Below are 23,305 nucleotides of genomic sequence, written 5' to 3' on the forward strand. Positions count from 1 at the left end.
AGGATAATGGTTCAGAAGCGGTGCTCAACAGGGGATAATACTATGACTTATTTCCAAAATAATCCTTAAAAAGGGTACTTGAACTAACGGGGATCTCCCAAAACATTTTGAGAAAGACGCCCTAGTATGAGGGAAGAACCGTTGGCTTGTAAATTTGTGAGTAATAAATGTGTGGGTGCTTTAATATGATTTGGTGTTCTTATATTAAAATCTTCAAGGTCGGTAACTATCCTCACACTGACCAAACCCATAAGGTCAAAATAGATCTCTGTGGTTTACTGGCTACGCACGTCTTTAAACCAGGCGGTGCTGAAAAGCGGTGTAATGCGTCAGGCATAAGTTTATAGGGGTCCCATGTTACAATGGATACGAAGGAAAGAGTGACACTGTGTGCTCATTTGCAAGTCATTACCCAGAGTCCTCGGCTGCAGTGGAAGCACTGTATGCTAAGAGATAAGGGGGGAAAGGCCGGTTTATGGACCAGTCTGAGACTTGTGAATCTGCCCACAAGTCGTATTTTTATTTACTATATTAAAATGATCATGTTGTGGCCATTGGAACTGGTTCTATCTGCCCCAAGTGCTACTTTTGAGTTACATTCTGCCTGTATCCCTAGCGGAAGAGATTGATATCATGAAAAGTGAGCTGGAGAAGTATGGAATTCAGATGCCAGCCTTTGGCAAAATTGGAGGAATCTTGGCCAGTGAGCTGTCTGTGGATGAAGCTGCATGTGAGTACTGTATGAGCACATCGCTTCTGAAGAGATGCTTTCTGCTGATAAAGGCACTAACCATTCATATGAATGACTTGATGCATCACTTCTGTGGACAGACACTTCTTATGACAGACTAAATGTATAGTTTGATATCCTGGGAAAATAAGATGCAGCGGGTAGCACTTGTGTCTGTGTTATGAATACTTTAAAATAGGATTTCTTAACTAGTCACCAGAGGCGCGACCAATATATCATCTTTCATAGCGTTCGCTCCTGAATATTGCCTAAGGTCAAAGAGAAGAAGAAAATATGAGTATATTTGGATAAACATGATAAAGCCCCAAATATTACACTTAAATTGGGTGATCTGAGTGGGCAAATACTTTAAATGAAGAAAAGATTTGTCCAGCGTAGCATTGTCATGTTACGTTAAAAACCAATGAGTGAAAGAAATAAAGAAAATCTGGGATAATTAAGCCCTCACACAAAGTCACTTGGCTACGTTCGTTACTACTTGAAAGACTTGTGTACTGTACAAGTAACATGTCCTGATTTGTAATTATTATTATTATTAGTTAAAATTTAACTCCTTCTAAGGGGCTTTGTTTGTTTATGGACCACTTGCTCTAATCTGGGTAGAAGCTATTTCCTGGACGTAATCACCAACATTAGGGATACAAATGGTTGTTCATTTGGGCAAACGGCCAAATACACAGATGAAAGCTGCAATGAATAAGGCATTTGGCAAACTGCTTCAAGGGCTATCTCAATAAGAAGGATTTATTTTTCTGCATACAATTTACCAATACAATTGGAATTCTTAAAAACATCTAATCATCATTAAATATTACGTTTTCACTTGTGTATGATCTTTAAAAGATAAATAACTTTTCCTATTCAGAGAGGTCCCTAACATCCTAATGCCCCCCTCAGGCGGTCTGTTCCGATTCCCATGATGTTCTCTTGGAACAGGCAGAGGCCACCTCCAGTCCTCAAGGGCCACCAACAAGTCTGGCTTGAAAGATATCTCTGCTTCAGCACAGGGGGCTCAATCAGTCCCAGCTTCAGCACAGGTGGCGCTGATGGAGCACATGGAGCCACTGATTGAGCCACATGTGCTGAAGCAGGGATATCCTTCAAACCTGACCTGTTGGTGGCCCTTGAGGACTGGAGGTGGTTGCCCCGGACTTAGAACGTCCACCCATCGTGTCAAAGGGACAGGCAGGAAAAGGAGAGGGTACTTCGCCTGCGGTGTGTCAATGCTCCACAGTCTGATAACGCAGAAGACGCAGGAACTAAAGAAAGTGTAACTCCTCCCACATTGCGAAGCTTAAAGGAGTTGCCCCATGTTACCCTCCAACACCCACCTTTGTATATACTGTACATAGAAAATATGGGGTCTCCGATGCTGAACTTCGGTAATATCGGCTCCAGAGACCCACTGCTGCCCAATATACTTACCAGAGAGACGTGGCTGCGGCTTCTTCATGGTGATATAGGTGGAACAGCTCTTGTAACATTAAATATATATATATAACACAATCCAAATCGTTCACCTTTTTTTCCTGAAGGAATTAATCATTAGTACTGGAGTTCGTTAGATCAGCGCCATCGACATTGTTTTCCCTCTTGTCACATTTGTAGAAGGGGTTGGGTGGAACGGATCCACCATCGGTGGCAGCAAGATCCACAGCCCTGTAATCCAACAGATAATATAGAATAAAATGCAATAAGAAGATATGTATTCAAATGCTCATCAAAAATGAGTGTATATAGCTGGCATTGGAGTATTAGTATATGGCATTACCAGCATCAATTGTATCCCACCTTGTAACCAAATTTGAGGAATCCTAAGTCGTCTAGGTGTATAGTCATTCCGGTTTCCTGTTCCACATTTTTGGAATCCTCCTGCTTGTATGTGTTGCCATTTGGCAAACCAATATTGGAAACCAGTTTCCAGCGTTCCACGCGCTTCTCGTGCACCTGCAAGGAGTTTACCTTCCGACTTATTGGCATTTTTACTTGAGACTGGCCGTCCGCTTGCATTTTGACACAACACACTCCTTTTATGAGCAAAGAAAGCCGCTGGAATGTGGAAGCATCCCCTGTTAATGAACTCGTAATTTCATTTCCCTGTCATGGTTTTTGCAGTGCACGCGGCTGTAATGGCTATCAATGAAGCTATTGATCGTGGAGCTCCGACAGAGACCTTTGCCGCACTTAGGAACCCCAATGCAATGCTGGTAAACCTTAACGAGTCTCTGGCTACTGTTTATCAAAACACACTTTTCCAAGCAAAGCAGCACAAGATGGAGAATGCAAGAAAACGGGTAAGACACAAGTTTCTCTGCACCATTGGTTTCCAACTTTTTTTTGGTGAAGGCACCCTATAATTATATTGTGAAATTCTGTGGAACCCCAACCCTCTCTAATAGCGCGTCTGAATTCAGATGCTTTGTAAGGAACCCCAACCCTCTCTAATAGCGCATCGGAGATCAGATGCATTGTAAGGAACCCCAACCCTCTAATAGCGCGTCTGAAATCAGATGCATTGTAAGGAACCCCAACCCTCTCTAATAGCGCATCTGAGATCTGATGCATTGTAAGGAACCCCAACCCTCTAATAGCGCGTCTGAAATCAGATGCATTGTAAGGAACCCCAACCCTCTCTAATAACGTGTCTGAGATCAGATGCATTGTAAGGAACCCCAACCTTCTCTAATAGCGCGTCTGAAATCAGATGCATTGTAAGGAACCCCAACCCTCTCTAATAGCGTGTCTGAGATCAGATGCATTGTAAGGAACCCCAACCCTCTCTAATAGCGTGTAAATTCTTCTGTCTTTGGTACAATTTTCAAATGACCTGGAAATTTCAGGGAACCCTTTAGGCACGCCCGGGGAACCCACGGAAGCCTAGGAACCTCTGTTGAAAAACACTGCTCTACACAAATGGGTTGCCTTTTGTATGTCTGGTTTGTGCTTGCGTTTCGGTTCTGCTCTTGTGCATGTTAGATCAAGCTTGCAGCATTACAGGCTAGTGATGACAACCCATACTATATGTTCCATGTTCAGATGACCGCGGAGAATACAGACAACGAACGTGACATGTATGAGGAGCACCTGACGCAGGCTGAGATCCAGGGAAACATCAACAAAGTCAACTGTAAGTGTAACAACAGGCGGAACACCGTGGCGGAAGTTACATAGTTACATAGTAGATGAGGTTGAAAAAAGACATAGGTCCATCAAGTTCAACCTATGCTAAATTTGGACAACAGATACTTTATCCTATATCTATACTAACTTATTGATCCAGAGTGATTGATCAAGTGATCATGAGCCACTCACCCCGGGGGTCATTTTTACACGTTTGCGTGCTTCGCATCTTTGTGGTGGTGACCCCTCTCATAGGCTATTTCATGATCTGGTAAAATATGTATTGAAATAATTCACAGACATCGTCCGTGAAGCTTAAAGCCGCAGTCCATGCTTAGCCACACTTTTTGGCATTTAATTTTTTACTTTTGTGTCCAAAGCTGCTTTTATTTTTAAACTATGGATGTGTCGTTCAGGAGACACAAGTGTTTAAGTATGAAGTGACCAGGAGGTTATAATGCAGCTCTCCCCAGAGGCCAGTGTGGACGCTAAAGGTTACCACGGTAACCTCAGAAGCGAGGAAGTAATGCATCAATCATGCCTTTAAACACAAGACAAACATTATTATTCTTATTTTTAAGAGCAGGACATGTTAAGGGGGCGAGATACTAACATTATGCGAGTTAAAGCTCCATATCGGCTTCTGGGGGCGTTTTTCTGCTTTAAATAAAGTCTGGGAACTGGTGTAGTGGTGGGGCAAAAACTAGATTTTGAGAATAAAAATTAGCTTGTTTTTTTTTTTTGTACCTGGGGCACTTATTTTTCTGGGGTATTAGAATATGAATCTTTTTACATTGGTGTGACTTCGGATTTGAGTAGCTGTGCACGGCTTGATCCTGTTGGGTCACACTTCCATTGTTACATTGAGGCTGCTGAGTGCTGGGAACACAAGCTTGCTCTTTTCATAGCAATGTGTATTTGTGTGGCAAAGTACACAATGGGCTTGCATTGCATATAATCAAGGTCATGCAGAGCAGGAGTGGCCAACTCCAGTCCTCAAGGGCCACCACCAGGTCAGGTTTGAAGGATACCCCTGCTTCAGCTCAGGTGACTCAGTCGGTGGCTTAGTCGAAGACTGAGCCACTGATTGAGCCACCTGTGCTGAAGCTGCGACTGATTGAGCCACCTGTGCTGAAGCTGCGACTGAGCCACCTGTACTGAAGCTGGGACTGATTGAGCCACCTGTGCTGAAGCAAGGTTAGCCTTAAAACCTGACCTGTTGGTGGCCCTTGAGGACTGGAGTTGGCCATCCCTGATGTAGAGCGTAATAGTATCCCCCTATTGTACGATCTGTCTTCATTTTTATCTCTCTTCAGCGCAAGGCGCCTTGGAAAAGGTTGACCAGGCTTTGGAGCAGGGGGACGCACAGGTGCTGTTTGAGGCTTTGAGTTCACCGGCACTTGGACTCAAGGGATTACAAAGGGACAACTGTGAATGGTACCTGAAGCAACTCCAGAAAGATATGCAGCTGAGGCGAGAGGTAAGCTGCCTTTAAGGCGCAGTCTCACTTTGCTCACGAAAGACATCTTGTAAAGGACTTAGCAACATTGTTTGTCTTCCTTCAAAATGCAATTTTGGTGAAAGCAGCATTTTTCCAGGGAATACAGAAAACTGTGCGAGTGAAAGCACAGTCGTTACTTAACCCCGCGCTACTTCTGCACGCAACAGAAACCAGTTAAACTGCGATTGTAGAAAAAAAAGTCCACGGTCTTTACTTACAAATTCATATGCAAGAGCCGTGCTCCCTGCAATATGTGGAATCAATAAACCAAATACCAGTCTGTTTTTTCAAAGGGCACGCCTGCTCGGTAGGGCAAAAATAACTTTAAAATCGTAATTTCCCTTCAAATTTTAAAACAATTACAACTTTCTTGTGTCCTGTGAAAAATAAAAAAAATGTTTTTTTAAACAATGCTTAAAGCTGCAGTTCCGTTTTTTTTTTTTTTTTTTAATTTTTTTACTTCAATAGTTTCATGTGGGCAATCTCTAATTACGTAAAGAAACTGCATAGCTGCAGGTCAATTCGTTCTCCGTCTATTGATCGGCAATGTTTGGCGACATCTTTAAATATGGGGAATGTAAATGGTTGCTATAGGAACAAGCAAAACTGATTTATTAAAAAAAACCCACACATGCAGGATATTGCCTGAACTGCAGCTTTAAAGGAGGGATTGCAATAGCACCATTCCTCAAACTGCTTGATTTAATGGTTGCATCATGATTATTTGTGAAGGATGTTTGCTTGTAGAGGAGAAAATTCTCCAATGCTACGAAAAAAATCATAGAAAGGCTTTGAAGCATCTGGTAACCAGGGAAAGGTTTTATATTTTTAAAGGTATCCGTCAAAGATCTAGGTGCTGAAATAGATTACTGCTTTAGCTCACTTTGGTGCCACTCTGTGCTGGATTTATGCATAAAATAACTAATCTCCACCTCAGGGACTCACAATATGAGGGTCCTCAAAAATAGAAGAAAATGAATGCATTTCAAGTTTTAAAATGAGATGCTAAATATGGGGAAAATTAGATTCTCTATAAATATGGAGATTTTCATTCAAATATGACCCTAAGTATCACGTGCATGGAAAATGACAAACTTTGTAGCTTATCCTATGAAGACACCATCAATGACTTTGCTCTCTAAAAATCCCGAAAGAAAAATGTGTTAACATTAAAATGAATGGGATGTGCAAACCCTGTTCATTTTAACTTGACACAGTCATCTGTGTATAGAACAATACTAGTATAATGCTTTCATTCATTGCAATTTCATGGTTATATTTTCTATGGTCCCTTCAGTCACAATAATCTATTTCTAATGTATGTAAAGTTGACATAGCCTAGGGCTTGAGAAGGTCAGAGTCCAGCCTAGGGCCTGAGAAGGCCAGAGTCCAGCCCTGGTCCTACTGTATGTGGGGCGGTTGGTTAACAGTTAGGAACAACCTCTTTACTTTGCACCTTTTTTGTGCAGAAGGATGTTTGACATTATTACAGATCCCGTGTCTTGTCAAGCAGAGAGCAGAGTTCCATCTCCAAATTCTAAGCACAGAGATCACCCCCTTAAAATGAAGTCCTCCCTCTACAGCAGGGGTGGCTGACTGCACTTCTCAAGGGCCACCAACAGGTCAGGTTTTCAGGATATCCCTGCTTCATCCAGATTGAGCCACCTGTGCTGAAGCTGGGACTGCTTGAGCCACCTGTGCTGAAGCTGGGACTGACTGAGCCGCCTGGGCTGAAGCAGGGATATCCTGAAAACCTGACCTGTTGGGGAGGAAGGGGGGGGGGGAAACCTGAGGACTGGAGTTGAGTCCCCTTAACCCATTTGCTCTCACAGTTGCCCGCAACACATTGCTCTGTTTATCTTCAAAATCCTGCGAAACCCATTCATAGAATACCTGCCCAACCCCCCATCTGCCAGGTGTGTACAGTATGCGCAGAACACACATGGCTTTGCTTGAAGAGGAGCATGAACAGATGATATGTTTGACGGCCACCTTTTATGTTTAAGGCTATTGATGATGCAGTCGACTTCTTTTGTGAAGAACCTAAAATAATGAAACCCTCTTATTTACTGCGGCTGTGTCGGTCTGCAGCCGTTCAATGCACTCCACAGATTTCGTTTGAAATGATCGTCTCCATTGCTCCCTGAGCGTAGATCTGGGTGTGGACCTGTGTGCTGCGTCTACCTTCTCACATACCCGCAGACACAGGCGCGGGGTCCTGTGTGAGCAGGGTTATATATAGACAAGCACGCAATACAAAAGACTCTTGTGTTTGGGAGCTGGAATTTGGGTGTGTGTGTGTGTTTTGAAATAACTCCATGAAAGATCTCTGTGTAATCTGTTAACCCCGTGGACACCATTCATTTCCCAAACAAATATGCCTATTTTCATCAGCAATTCTGAAAACCCCACAGAATTCTGCTGTTAAACCAATCGTCCCGTTGACATCATCATTGTTGTGTTTTCACGACCACCAAATTTTGCTTTTCATCACGACCTCATAATACATGTTGTATGCAGCAGTTATCTTGTGAAGAGAAAATATTAATACAACGTCTGCGCAGCTTAGATGTGTTACTTGGGTGAGTGCTGACAAATGATTGATAAATAGGGCTCGGGCGTTATATTTCTGAGCGTCCTGCAGTGCTTTGATCTGTGCACTTAAAGGGTTAACAAAAACGATTGCCAGGGCAAAGCTATCAATTGTTAGGCTGAGTCCCCAGTGCGTTCTGTGACACGCGCGCCCGGCGGGGGGGGGGGGGGGTCTTTGCGTGCACAGCACTAACCGCGATCTGCGGTCTCCAGGAGAGAGGGAAGCTTGTGACGGGAGGGGGCGTGGTCGGGGATTTGCGGGGGCGTGGCCATTACGTCACGCGGCTGGTTCGCCCCTCATCGGGTGAACCGCCGATGGGGGCGTGGTCACGCCTCCGTCGCAAGGTTTGAACTCAATTTGATTGAGTTGTAAAAAAAACCTTGCAGCACGGCGCGGCTGCACCTTCAGCGTGACGGTGTCTACTGGTCCCAGCCCCATTGAGGGGCGGTGCTTACACGCACAGTGCACGCCGCGCCGTGCGCACAGGCAGTTACTGGGACCGCAGCCTTAGACAGCTGTGAAATGTAGGCACGTGTGTGAAATGAAACAAGGAAGCTGTCTCAGGAGGTTGTATGAAATTAATGTTTAGAAACTTTTAAAGGAGCTATCCAAGCTGGGCGTCTCCGGAACTGAACCCTGCTCATTTCAGCCCCAGGGAACCCTTGTTGACAGAGATACTTACCTCCCATAGTAGGTGCCGGTATCTCTCTGCTTGTTAAAGCTCCCACGTCGCGTGGGCCAATCGGAAGTCGCACCGGATGACATCACGGCTTCCTATTGGCCCGCAGGACGCGGGAGCTTTGATTAACGGCTATTGAGTGAACCCTGCTAGCCAATCAAAGAAGCTACCGGCACCTACAACAGAGGTAAGTATCTCTGGAAGCAGGGGGACCCAGGAGCTGAAATTAACAGGGGGTTCAGCCCCAAAGACCCCCTGCTTCAATCCTCTGTGCATAAAAAAAAACCCCCATATAACACCACCTGCTAAAACGGCCCCGTAGCAAATTCTCGATATTGTACAGTCTGTGCTGCTTTCTGTGGGAAAACGAGTGGCTTTTCAGGGAGTGCTTCCGCTGTCCCTGCCATGCAGAAAGGAGTTGGACACAGGGCTGCTTTACATCTATAGTGAGAACCTCCAATATCCCTTTCAGTTATATTTCTCTATAAAGCAGCGATTGCGGCGGAAACCAGCAAAGCGCAGGAAATGAACGCTTAAAGTATATAAGTCTCTGGCTAGATTGCAATGCGATCTCTGCTTGTAATGTTCAGTGTATTCGTGTTTATGGAGTTCTTCTGTTTTTTTTGCACTTTCCCACAGCACGGCTTGACCAGTCCCTTTCAGAAAGAGGAGTTGCAGGCTAGCATTGATGCAGCTAACAGAGCAGCACAGCAGTACCAGCGGAGTAAGTGGCCCAGCTAATTAAGTGTACCGCTTTGTGGTTGGGTGGGGATAACGGCTGGGATGAGTCAGCGCTGCCTTCTTGAATCAAAGACCTGGCCTTCTGCTTTTTCTTCCTGTAACATCCCCTTATGGCACGGCTTCAGGTGTGCCGGCGTTAGCACTGCCAAGAAGAGGGCGTTCTTGCTCTGAGTACAGCGGTCTACGTTACCTCTTATTTAGAGGACATCCTGGAACTTTTTGCAGTGACATTGTTCATTAGGCCGCCTTTACAGTGGGTGCGCACGCGCCTGTCAGCTGAGCCATTTGTGCTCATGGTGTTTGCGGGGCAGGGAGGCGTGGCAGACGTGTCACAAGGCTGGTTCACCCTCATTGGCTGAACCGCCCAAGTGACGCGGCCGCCGGGCGCAAAAAAAAAACCCAAAATCATTTGTAGCTTGAAAATTCTGCCGCGCGGTCGCTCTGCATCGTGCCTGCGCTCGCACGCACTATGGCCGCCCTCATTGACTTCCACAGATTTGTTCTTGCGGCGCGGAATTACTATAAACACTGCCTTACAAAGCGGGGTGAACTGAGATGCAAGAAGATCGGTGGATATTTAGTTGCAAGGGAATGTGTATAAAGGGACAAAAGCTTATGTGGAAATGCCAACCTACAGATGCAGCACTATGGTCGGTCGTGCTGCCACCCCTAAATCAGCTACGGCACCGTATTTTCTTCTTCTGTGCTCCAGGAAGGAGACTTAATGGCCCATCGCGGTTAACACAGTTAAGGTCCCTGCGTCTGAATGGGACTCGCGCTGTGTGAATCCTACCAGGCTGCTTCTGTCTGTAAGAGACGCGCACTGAGTGAGAGTGAACCAGTCCCTCTCCCTGCGCGCCTCTAACCGGAGATCGCATGGCTTTTATTTTAATAACGCATTATTGTTACAGTATGGGGTGCCGGTATCCCCCTGCTTTGTTTAAATGTCCCAGTCACATGGGCCGTAACGTGGGAGAATTTAAACATGGCGGGGATACCGCCACCCCATAACAGACCTGTAACTCAGGAAGCAGGAGGTCCCCGGACCTGAAATTGATGAGGTTCAGCTCCAGAGACCCACTACTTCGATACTGTATTATTAAAATAAAAGCCGCTCGATCACCTATTAGAGGCGCGCAGGCAGAGTGACAGATTCAGTCTCGCTCTTAGTGCGCGTCTCTTACAGACAGACGCAGCCCGGTACGATTCACACAGCGAGAATCCCATTCAGACGCAGGGACCCCCGCTGTGTTAATTCTGATGGGCCATTACCGACTTCTAGGCGGGGTGCCGCGGACTGTCACGGCATTGCGCGCGGTTAAAGAGCCCATGTTCCCAGGCAAGTGATCGACCATAAGCGCTTCATCGGTACTGTAATAATTCTTGATACTTGTAATACTCTTGTATCTACAAACAACCATCATGTATGTCCCTTCTTTTTATAATATACCGTTTTACAACAAAATTACAACTTGCTACAATACAGGAACCCAAACTGTTTATATCAGGCTCAAAGCAGCACTACACGTTGCATTGCTTGCTTTAAAAAAAATATATATATATATATATTTTAAGTAGGGGGTCTCCAGAGATGGACCCCGTTAATTTCAGCTGCAGGGACCTCCTGCTTCCAGAGATACTTACCTCGGTAGCGGTGCCAGGATCTCTGCATCCAGGGAAATAGTGTGCCTAACGAAATGGCGACTTTAAATGTCCCGGATCACACAGGTCAATAGCAAGCCGTGACGTCATCACTTGCGGCTTCCTATTGGCCCGTGTGACTGGGACATTTAAACTCCAGAGATACTGGCACCTAACCGGGGGAAAGTATCTCTGGAAGCAAGGGGTCCCCGGAGCTGAAATGAATGAGGCCAATCTCAAGTTTCATAGCACTTTGGCATGTACCTTATGTGGATCTGTGCACAGTGTAGGCTGGAAGGTGTTCGTGGACTTGCCACGGAAGGTGCATTTACATCATGGGGATATTCCCCTAAGTTTAGTAACTATCGCCTTCATTAACCTGTAAGTTCTCAGTAAGAACCACTGTTCTTTGGTTAATACCACAAGTCTGTCTTTCACAAGAACTTCATACATCTGTGACCTCCAGCCATATTAGGTTTTAGGAATATCCAATACCTTTGCAAACACATGTTAATAATGCACGGACATATGTATAGCATAGTAATTCTACCGGACATGCATTAGAAACTGAAAAAAAGCCCGCTTGACACATGGAGTACTGAAGTACCTTACACATACTGTAATTAGTATCATCCACAGTTTTGCAAACTGTTTTATCTTTGGTCTTGTCCCGTTGATCTCGCCTTGCGCAGGGTTAGCTGCGGTGGTCAGGATAAATAATGCCATCAGGAATGGTATTGCTGAGGAGACGGTGCAAGAGTTGATGAACCCAGATGCCCAGTTGCCTGAGGTGTATCCCTTTGCGCAGGAGCTGTACCAGAAGGAACTCGCCACGTTGCAGCAGCAAAGCCCAGAGGTAAATAGGAAGATCGATCAGCGACGTATTGTAACCACGCCCATTTATCCTGCTCGATATTGCTGCTGATGCACTAATGAAGTCACTCTCTCAGCTTGTAGTGATGGTATCTGCATATTAAACACAAGTGGACCTGCTAGGTTACAAATGAGATATTGAATGACTTCATTCTTTGTGGGGGCTCTGGTTCTTGCTAAAGGGTTTCAGTCACTCAGAATAAAGCTTTAAGGGGCAATTTGTAACGCTTGCCCACGAGCAGGAAAGGACCCCTTTGAGGTGGGGAAGTATAGAACCACGCACCCACAGCAGCGGAAGCGTGCTTGGCAGGCGGATTGTCAAACGTAGCCGGGTCTGGGTTAGAGAGAGTCGGTTAGTTGATACTTGCCAAGGTCTTGGAATGGAGAGGTCAGAATAGTCAAAGTACGTTAGCCATGGTGGGAGTGGTCAGAATCGTGGAGGTCCGTATAGCCGTGGTCTGGGGCTAGAGAGGTTAGAATCGTGGAGGTCTGTACAGCCGTCGTCTGGGTTGGAGAGGTCCGCAGAGTCGAGGGTAAGCCGGGGTCAATATCCAGAGGGGTTCCGAAGTCAAGCCGGGTCGGTACACGAAATGTTAAACTTGAAAAGAACACAGGACAAGAAGCAAGACACAAGAGACGTAGGAGCTCAAGGCTACAACAAGTTATGCTCAGCAAAGTAGGAAGGGAACTGCAGGGTATTTGTAGCACACAGGAACCAGTAGCAAGGGAGGCGGAGCGGAGGCGCGGCCTCCGCGGAGGCTAGGATTGGCTGCAGGAAACAAGTGGGCTAAACGCGTACATGCCACGAAGCTGGGGAGCGGTGCCCTTTGTCACGTGTTGGCGCCGCGGGTGAGAGAAGCGCGGTGCGTCTGAGGGGGCGGAGCTAAGCTCCGTGGCACTCTAGAAGAGGTGCGTGTGCGCGCTGTAAGCCGAGCGGGGGTGCGTGCACGCGCTGGTGCCAGAGCGGAGGTCTGAGAGATGACAAAATGCTTGTGTTATACACGAGAACATCGGGGAACACGTCCTTTGCGACGTGTTCCCCGATGTTCTCGTGTATCACACAAGGATTTTTATTTTGCACGTGTAATATTTGGCTCAATGATTCAGACATGGAATAATAATGATTTCGATGCCCCTTTTTCGTGTCTTTTGCAGGGTAAACTCACCCACCCAGAACTCTCAGTTGCTGTAGAAATGCTCTCGTCCGTAGCGCTAATTAACCAGGCTTTGGATACAGGAGATGTCAACACCATATGGAAACAGTTGACAAACCCAGTCACTGGATTAATGGATGTAGAGGATGAGAACCTTCAGAGGTTTGTATGAGGCTGGGAATGCAATAGTTTTTTTTCCCCTACCCATGTACCAATCATTGACATTAATGCTGAGAACCTTCTTTACTGTTTGTATGGCAGGTACATCGACGACTTGATCAAACTGAAGCACCAGGCCCGGGAAGAAGGGAATGAGTTCATTACGTGGAACGATATCCAGGGATGTGTGAACCACGTTAACACGGTGGTGCATGAGGAACACGAGAGTAAGTTTCTTTGCAGTGTCAGATACAAACGCATTCAACTGCAATCATGTGTCAAAAGGCAATTGTATCGTCTCATGCTGAAAACAACCATTAGACCCCGTTCCGTTGCAATTGTAAAGGGCTCAGGACGAGGTTCCCATCAGTATGAACCATGATCCATCTCCAAAGCGACCTGCCCCAATTATTAATTAAATACGAATTTAGGGAGGTTTTTTTTTTTAAACGTCACAATGCTTATTATACAAAATGTTCCCCTTTGATGTGACTGAGACACAAATCCATAGGAAACCACCCAATACTGAATACTTATTTTTCTAAAATGTATCTAAAGGGGAAAATGTTATAAATCTGATTTAAATCTTTCTTAATAGAAATGTAACTTTCTTTAATTAAGGGTATTGTCTACTTGCTCCACAGATGCCATATAATGTCAGCTTAGATCACTGATTTACTGTCCCACATGAGCAGTGCGAGAATGTGACACACACACACACGTCGTCTTTATGTAACTGATATCATGTGACAATGAGCTCACTTTAACACTCAGTAATAATCTTACGGTCCGTGAAGTCCGCAGCAGAAAGAACAGATCGTTTTCTGGTGATTTTGTTCATTCTTTGCTACAATGTAGCCGAGACTGTGTAAAAAGAATAGCCAAACAACAAACATTTAATAATGTGACCCGTAACTCAAAAGTGTGGCAATAAATACGTGTGTTGCCAATATCTCCATATTACATTCAAATGTATTGTGGATTCACAGTATACAGGTTTTACAAAGCAATTGCTTTCTTCTTTTATCCCTCTTATAACAATCATGTTAGAAAGTGGCAAATCTATCCTAATGTCTTGCTATATGATTCACAGACTGTCATGTTGTTAATTGCTGCTGCTGTGCGATGCATGGGTTTTAATGGCCTGTTCTTCCACTGATATCGTGAGAAATGCCCTGAATGCTACAGTTTGGCAAACCAATTAAACGTTTGGCTGCAGCCTGCGTGTCAGTAGTAATTGCATGACGTGGCTGTTGGCAGGGAAGAGAAACCCGAGCAATTAGAATCATGTCACTTCTGTAAATCTCCGGGAATCTGCAGAGGCAAGGTTGTGTGAGAGATGTGATAGAAACCGTTTCACAGAGAGACACTCGGCAGAGACTGCCCTGTAAATATTAATGGATGCTGTCCACCAGGAACGTTATTGCCCTCTATCACTAGTAAGAAATGTAACAGCTGCATAGTATAGATACTCCTCCATACAAAGATACAGGTGGTGGAAGCTACCACTGATGTATTTTGCATAAGGTCTGAAGAGTGCTTTTCAAGAGAGGCCTCCAAGACGCCGACCCAGTGTTTTGCTCACACGTGAGAACTATGTATCCACATATTTTGTACATGAGTTAACAATGCGATGAAACCACACAGCAGTTGCGGAGATAATGTACCATACATACGCTCTTCAGAGGTGAATTAAGGCGTTTATGAAATGGCATCCAGAAACGGTCCATATTTTTACCAGTGTTTATATTCGTGCGGGGGGGGGGGGAGGACTGCAACGAAGTTACAACAGGCGGCAATATCATTTGTTACCACATTCTCAAAATCCTTTTTGGTAGGGTATCCCCCTTTTTTTTTTTAATCCTAATTTCCCTTGTTTTTGCTATTTTAGGGATTTTGGCATCGGGCTCATTAACGAAGCTTTGGATGAAGGGGATGCGAGGAAGACACTGTACGCCTTGCAGCTGCCGGCGGCGAAGTTGGAAGGTGTACAACCTAACGTAGCTCAGCATTACCAGGATACACTGGTGCGATCAAGAAGAGAAAAGGCGCAGGTGAGCGGTGGTGGGGGGGGGGGGGGGGGGGGGGGGGCGGGGGGGGTGAGCAGGGCGGGTGAGCAGGGCGGGGGGGAAAGGTTTGGCAGAATAACTGGGAAATGAGACACATGTAATATTGCTGCGGGGCAGATGCCTACGTGCCCGACTTCTGAATGTCCCGTTGTTTGTGTTCCCGTCCCCTGTTTGTCCTCTTACTGACTTGTGTAACATGCCAAGAATTTCCTATGAGGGGGACTAGATCTTCAGTGGGCTTATTCTACACCTGTGTACAATTTCCAGGCCCGTCGTGCTATATCTGTTTTGTGTCTCAAAGTGTGTGGAATGACGTTTGTTATTGATGTATTAGTGCTGGAGTGACCAACTCCAGTCCTCATCCTCAAGCCACCCCCCTCAACAGGTCAGGTTTTAAGAATATCCCAGCTTCAGCACAGACGGCTCAATCAGAGGCTCTGTTGAAGACTGAACCTCTGAGCAACCTGTGCTGAAGCAGGGATATCCTAAAAACCTGACCTGTTGATTGCCCTTGAGGACTGGCGTTGGCGACGTCCGCACTAGTGTCACCTCCACCCTTAGCTGATTTACTATGATTGGTTATGGAAGCGTTTATTATTGAAACCTTATTCAATCATGGGGACTGGAACTAGGAGTCTGGGGGTTCGTGCCCTCCCCCCCCCCCCCCCCCGCCCCTGAATTTATACATTTCTGCGTGATATTTATCTATGTTGCTGATTTTGTATGTACTGCACCCCCACCCAAACAATAGTTCTTGCACTCCTCTATTGAATCTATATTGACGGCTGTATTCCTGCAGCTTAACTGAAGACTGTTTTATATCTGTGTAGCCAACTTTCCTATAGTGAGTTTCCCAAATACCAGGACATTAACCTTTCCACACTTCTCACAGGGTTTCAGGAACATATGTAAACATTACACCTATAGGAAGACCTGCAGCATAATGTCTCCGACCCCATCCATCTCACTGACCTCACAATCGCACCGACCTGCCATTTTTAGGAACTCAAGCAAATAAATGTTGGACGAGAGAGATCTCAAGCCCCCTGAAAATCCTTGGACTCCCGTAGAGTAAATAAGACAGGGTTAAACTTCCCAGCCGTCTCTGCTGTTGGCTGCAGTATTGGGCGTATTTGAATTCTTCACAGGAACTGCTTTTCAGTGCAAGCATTTCTCTTGCTGCCGAACCTGAGTGAAATCATCCTTTCTTTGCAGTAAGCACAGACCCTGCCAGGCTGGGGCGGCTAATTTCCCTTTAGTAAAATTGCCTTATTTAGTCATGAATAGCTCTGGGACACGCTATGCCTTCCCACAGTCCAGCGCACGGTAATTTTAGAAATCACAAAAGTGAGACAACAACCAAATTTAGCAAAATGTATCAAATACATGTGTTTTTTTTGAATGACTATAATTTCAGGTTTCATGCTTCTGTTGGGTTTAGTCGGTTGGCATAGAGACGGTAATATAACTTTGCACTCAGGCTACTTTTGGTTACTGCTGTTAGTCATGATTTTCCTATGCAGGAACTGATGAAACTGCTGCACGTCGGCGGTGACTGGTGCATACTCTGCACGGCAGAGTAAGGTACCCACGCACCGAATATGTGCCGTTGAAGCACATCTATGGCAGGGATGGCCAACTCCAGTCCTCAAAAGCTATCAAACGGGTCAGGTTTTCAGGATATCCCTGCTTCAGCACAGATGGTACACTCATTCCGACTGAGACACTGAAGGTGGATTGATTGAGCCACCTGTGCTGAAGCTGGGACTGATTAAGCCACCTGTGCTGAGGCAAGGATATCCTTAAAACCAGCCTGTTGGTGTCCCTTGAAGACTGGAGTTGGCCACCCAGGGTATAGAGCCTTAGAGTTACTGGATCAATATAGTATTCTCCACCTTGTGAACCACACTATGCAGTATGGACAGTGATCACGTACATCATTCTTGACATATACACTATACATATACACTATAATGGGATGTATCCGCTATTCCCCCCTCCCCCCCCCCCCCCCATCCCCCCGACGATTATTCTAATCAAGAAACTTGAATCAGATCTATGAAAGTCTATACGTTTCCCTTACATTTGACACATGCTAAAGGACAATTTTTGGGGGGAGGGAATCCTGCAGCTATACAAGTCATCTTGATACATAATAGCCAACGCTCTGGCGATAACATGTATCCTCTTACCTCCTCTCCCAATACTTTGCTGTAATATGAATTGTGGTCTTTCTACCATTTAATGCAGCTCACTAGTGCGAATATAGCTCTTTGCTACTGCATGAAACCAGGTACAATGGGACAGGATATAGGGACAGATTGAAGAGGATCTTATGTTGACTATTTGGAGGCTACATATAGTTTTTAAAGCATCACCAACTCCCCCCCTCCCACCCACCCAGAAGCCTATATTAGTATTGTATGTCTTTATTTATATAGCGCCAAAAGTGTACTCAGCGCTTCACGAAGAATACAGTACAGGGATTATAATGATACAATAAGTGCAGCAAAATCAGACAATAGGAAAGGAAATCCCTGCCCCGAAGAGCTTATACTATGTAAGGCCACGTCTATAGTGTGACAGACCGCACCTCCGTGGGACCGGCCATCGCGCACGGCAGCGGTTTCAGGAGACAAGAGACTTTGTTTTTGTTGCGAGACGGCCGGGGTCACATGAGCGTTTCGGCCAATGAGGGCGAACCAGCCTCGTGACGTCACGGCCACGCCTCCCCGTCGCTGTGGATCTCAGGCCACAGATGGCTCGGCTCACAGGTGCGCGCGACGCACCATGATATCCGAGGCCGTAGTATCTTTCTCCCTGAGCATTTCCTTCATCTCTGGCTTCTGAGGTTACCATGGTAACCTTTAAACTGCACTGGCCTCGGGGGGGGGGGGGGGGGGGAGGCGGGAAGAACTCCCTTTTAAACTCCCGGACACTTTTAATATTTCAAACGCTGATATCTCCTGAACAAAGCATCAGATTTGACAAATAAAAGCAGCGTTGTGAAGGGCAGAAGGGGGTCTCTTAAAGTAAGCACACAAAGGATGCAAAGGAAATGATGACCTAAACAGCAATGGTTTTAACTCATATTAAGCCACTTGGTGAATTGTTTGTTTGTGGGCCGGCCCTAGAGGGATGCTTTTCACTGTCGGACTTTTGCAGATTGTATGCAAATGGTGGCCATTTCCTCCCCAGCTATGACTCACCTACTTTACATTGTACAGTAAATAAAAATACTACTTGTGGTACATTTGCATGTCTCAGACGGGTCTGCCACCCTGTCTGTCCCCATTATCTCTTAGCATACAGTGCTCCCACTGCAGCCAGGGATTCTGGGTAATGATATGCAAATGAGCACTACTTTACATTGGAATTTAGTGGAAACTCTAGTGGCAGAAACATGTGGTGTGTATGTGTCACGGAGGATGTGTTGGCAATTTGACAGGAAAGACTTCTTTTGATCACCAGTTTATTAATTGGGGGTGGGGGTGTGTGCGCGTGTGTGCGTGTGTCATGCATACAAACATATATAGTGCAGAATAAATGAGTACTTCAGTATTCGGTAATACCTTTTTTTATTTGGACTAAAAATGTATATCATAGGACAAGCTTTCGAAGGCGTGTCCTATGACATAAATTGTTAGTCCAAATAAAAAAGGTATCGCCTAATAGTGAAGTAATTTATTCTGCACTATCGCAACTGGACTAACACGGCTATCTCCGTTCTTTATTAATTGCACACACTTTATATATAATTGAAAATAAGTATTTTGAAAAAGAAAAACTAAAATCTAATGTGTTTTAGGGGCACTTACATTTTTTTCTTTCTGTTTCTCAAATATGGCGGCATTGCCCCGCTAGCCTATTTCAGACAGATTTGTGTTCCCGTTGTAACTTCACACGTTTAAAGGCCCATTCATTCCGTCTCCCACTTCCTCTGATATCAATCACTGATAAAATGACACGTTCTGTCTCAAAACGAAACCCACAGCTTCCTACCCAGAAACAACGCCACACAGAGCTGCATGTGCAGATTAAAGGCCCGTCGCAGAAAGCAACCCGCTGGGCTTCTTGTGCAGACACAAATAAACATAATGTATGTTACACTGTTTTCTCCAGATGGTTCACATTGTGTGTAGATTAAGGCTCCGTATTAAAGACGAGCGGAGGCCCAGAGAAGGAGAGATTCCAGCCGTGAGCTTTAGGTCGGCGGTGCTCAACGCCAGTCCTCAAGATTCCCCCCCCCCCGCCCCGACAGGTCAGTTTTTAAGGCTACCCTGCTTCAGCACAGATGGCTCTATCAGTTGCTCAGTCGAAGATTGAGCCACCTGTGCTGAAGCTGGGACTGATTGAACCACCTGTGCTGAAGCTGGGACTGATTGAACCACCTGTGCTGAAGCTGGGATATCCTTGAAACCTGAGCTGTTGGCAGGGGGGGGGCGGGGGGAGTGGAGCTGAGCCCCCCTGCTGATCCAGGGTATTCTCTCTCTCAACCTGCACGTGCTATAGCAGCTGTACCAAGTAACCTGTAACTACTACACATGGCAGAAGCAGAAGGGAATTCCCCACAAGGCAATGCGTCACAAGCCTCTCTGGCAGCAGCAGGGTTAAAGCAAGCCGACATTTCAAAAATATACATTTTCAACCCAGCGATAAAAATAAAAAGAGAAGAAAAGGTGTTTCTGGTGCTTCCAATGATGTCGGTCAAGTAATTGGGTAACTTGGTTGACGTGTGTGTGTGTGTGTGTGTGTGTGTGTATCTTTATTTATATAGAATAGAGCCATCCAGGTAGATAGCACTTTACAATATACGTGACATATTATAATAACATAATGGGAATAAGCTCTGCAGACATAAAACAATAGGAAAAGGAGTCCCTGCCCCGAAGAGCTCACACTCTAAGCTGCTGTATTGAATCACAGACGAACGCAGTCTGCTTGTCTCGTCAGATATTGTTCTGAGACATATTATGACTCATTAGCGCACTGTAGAGAAGTACCTGTAATTAAGCCTCTCTGTCCCATATAACGCTCGGGAATAAAGGAATGTCCGTGTGTCGCGGGAATGGGCTCTGTTTATCCTTTTTGGAAACTGGATTCCTCCTCCCGGCAGCGCGGAACATTTTCATACCCAAACAGGAGGCGATGTGCAGGAGATTGTCCAGTAACCTCGGGGCTCGGAGACACTCTGGGCTCCAGGTCACACCAGTGACACTCGGGGCTCGGAGACACTCTGGGCTCCAGGTCACACCAGTGACACTCGGGGCTCGGAGACACTCTGGGCTCCAGGTCACACCAGTAACCTCGGGGCTCGGAGACACTCTGGGCTCCAGGTCACACCAGTGACACTCGGTGCTCGTAGAATCCGTTCTTCTAGTCTGGTGGGTTCCTGTGCACCTCTGTTCTCTCTCTACTTCAGAAGCACTGAGCAGCCCAACAGAATTCTGCTTGCGATGGGTTCACAAAGAAAGAGGTCTATTCTCTGACGAGAGGAACCGGACACTTTTGGTTAACCCCTTTTGTTGTCGGTGAGACCTGCTAAGCATAAGAGCAGAGTGCCCCACTCCAGTCCTCAAGGGCCACCAACAGGTCAGGTTTTCCGGATATCCCTGCTTCAGCACAGGTGGCTCAGTCTTTCTGACTGAGCCACCTGTGCTGAAGCAGGGATATCCGGAAAACCTGACCTGTTGGAGCCCCTTGGGGACTGGAGTTAGCCACCCTGCGTTAGAGGGATAACCGCAATGATTTGCAAAACACAGCGAAAGGATGAATTATATGCTCCCCAGCCGGTCCATGCCAAACGGCGTTGGCAGAATTAATGGTTTTACCGTGCTTGTCAGAGGTTGTTCTTTCATACACAATCAAAGGATGTGTTGTGTTTAATGAAGGAACCCTGTGACTTCTCTTTGAGGGAAACTAAAGCAGCAGCCCTCAGCTTTATTACTTTTTAAAGATTTTTTTGTTGCCCTTTCCAACGCCATTTTTATTTGTAAAGTCTGATGAACTGTTCAGGAGATATATATACAATATGTTTGAAATAGTAACAATCCGGGAGGTTAAAACTGAGCATTTCATAGAGCGCAGTGCAGTCTACAGCTTCCCATGTATCCACAGAGCCAGATACTCTGCAAAGGTTATAATAATACTGCTGGTTTGTTCTTGCATAGCGCTTACAGTGTACGCAGTGCCGTATATAGTATTTTTGAAGGCATGGGTCCCTCCCCCCCGTAGAGCTTACAATCTATGTCTTTGGTGTTTGAGGCACAGGGAGGTAAAGTGACTTGCCCAAAGTCACAAGGAGCCGACACTGGGATTTGAACCAGGATCCCCTGCTTCACACTCGGTGTCTTTACTCACTGAGGCCAGGTCCCCACTGCCTGCTGCAGCGCCCGCTACAACGTGCGCTGTGGAGACAAGAGTCGCCCCTCAATGGGGCCGGGCCTGCTGCGAGGGGGGCCGCTGCGCCGAGCGGTTAGTTTTTCCAGCCTGCAAGAAAATTGAGATGGGAACTAGCAACGGAGCGCTAGGCCACGCCCCCCGGCGGTTCAGCCAATGAGGGCGAACCTGCCGGTGATGTCACGGCCGTGCCCCTGTCACGCCCCCATCACGCCCCCTTGTCCTTCCCCATGCAGCTCACAGCAGACCGGGGAACTCGGCTGCCCACGCCGCCAGCCTCGCGGACACGCGTGCAGTGCAGGCAGCGGGGCCGTAACCTGAGCCGCTCCCTCAGCCCAGGCTAATCTTTTAATCATACCACTGCCTGTAGGTCAGTTGGGTACTAGGAAGGGCGTGGCATTTAGATACTTGACTGCCAGGGGGGCTTTCCACATATTGGCATCGCAGGGTCCTTGGGCTATAAAGAAGGTACATAGATCACTGCCAAATATTCTACAACGCTGCTTTTCCTGCCGAAATGTATTAGAGGAGACATGCGTAATGTCGCGATTGTGCAGAAATCTTTGCAAAGCCCCCGTGGAGTCTTGCTACACTTACACGTAGGTGCAATGGCGCATACAGCAAAATAGTTGTAGTAGTGCATGTTTTTTTTTTAAAAAAAACAAAAAATATATATTATAATAGGATGAAGTATAATAATGTAGAAACTTGTGTAATTAATCCCCCCCCCCCCCCCCAAATGGAAATAATGGTTAATAACGTGTTGTTTTAGATTCAGCCTGACATTGTAAATTAGGTTTGAAAAAAGACACATTGTCCATTGACTAACTTTGATTGCATTTTATATGGGCATGATGCTTATTCTACTATTCTAGTTAAAACACCTCGTTTTAGTTCTCATATGAGGAAGTGGGAGGTGGGGAAGCCAAGCTACTGATGACATTATTTATTTTTACTTCTTGTTCCACTATGAAAAAATGTGTGCGTTGTTTCTCTAAAACGTTATGGGTGGCACAAAGCGAAAGTCCTGCTTAAAGGGTTAATCCCTCCTAGGATCAACGTGAACTAATTCCAGTGACCTGTTTAAGGGTCTCATTTTGGGAATTAATACCTTCCCCTCCTCTCCCCCCCCAAAGCCAACACCTAAAAATATTTACATTTATTTGTTAAAGTTGGACTTGGAAGGGCTTTGATTTTTCTCTATTTTATTTAAAAATCATTGGTATAAAGCAGAGGATCTTGTTAATTTGTGCTCCGGGGGACCTTTTGCTTCCTAATCACATTTTTTGGGTTTAAATATCACCTCTATGCTGATGACACACAAATTTACCTTTCAACCCCTGACCTTACACCTGCTATACAGACCAAAGTTTCTGAATGTCTCTCTGCTATATCATCTTGGATGGCCCTCCGCCGACTGAAACTTTAACATGGCAAAAACAGAGCTCCTCATACTTCCTCCCAAACCTGGCCCTATTACCTCCTTCCACATTACTATTGGAAATACGATCATTCACCCAGTAGCCCAAGCACGCTGCCTAGGGGTTACACTTGATTCCTCTCTCTCATTCTGCTCTCATATTCAAAACGTTTCTAAAACTTGTCGCTTTTTCCTCCGCAATATA

At 45.8% G+C, this 23,305-nt stretch overlaps 1 protein-coding gene across 1 annotated transcript in view; it reads left to right on the forward strand.

Moving 5' to 3' along the window:
* Positions 1-23,305, forward strand: part of IQGAP1 (IQ motif containing GTPase activating protein 1) — a 92,386-nt gene that overhangs the window by 34,635 nt on the left and 34,446 nt on the right. Inside the window, exons 7-15 of the mRNA XM_075575528.1 lie at positions 617-730; positions 2,867-3,045; positions 3,788-3,878; positions 5,188-5,351; positions 9,284-9,368; positions 11,719-11,882; positions 13,055-13,215; positions 13,315-13,443; positions 15,104-15,266. Of these exons, the coding sequence (XP_075431643.1) occupies positions 617-730; positions 2,867-3,045; positions 3,788-3,878; positions 5,188-5,351; positions 9,284-9,368; positions 11,719-11,882; positions 13,055-13,215; positions 13,315-13,443; positions 15,104-15,266 (1,250 nt within the window). The remainder of the gene's footprint in view (positions 1-616; positions 731-2,866; positions 3,046-3,787; positions 3,879-5,187; positions 5,352-9,283; positions 9,369-11,718; positions 11,883-13,054; positions 13,216-13,314; positions 13,444-15,103; positions 15,267-23,305) is intronic.

The sequence above is a fragment of the Ascaphus truei genome, chromosome 18 (assembly GCF_040206685.1).
Source record: "Ascaphus truei isolate aAscTru1 chromosome 18, aAscTru1.hap1, whole genome shotgun sequence".
Taxonomy (NCBI): Eukaryota; Metazoa; Chordata; class Amphibia; order Anura; family Ascaphidae; genus Ascaphus; species Ascaphus truei.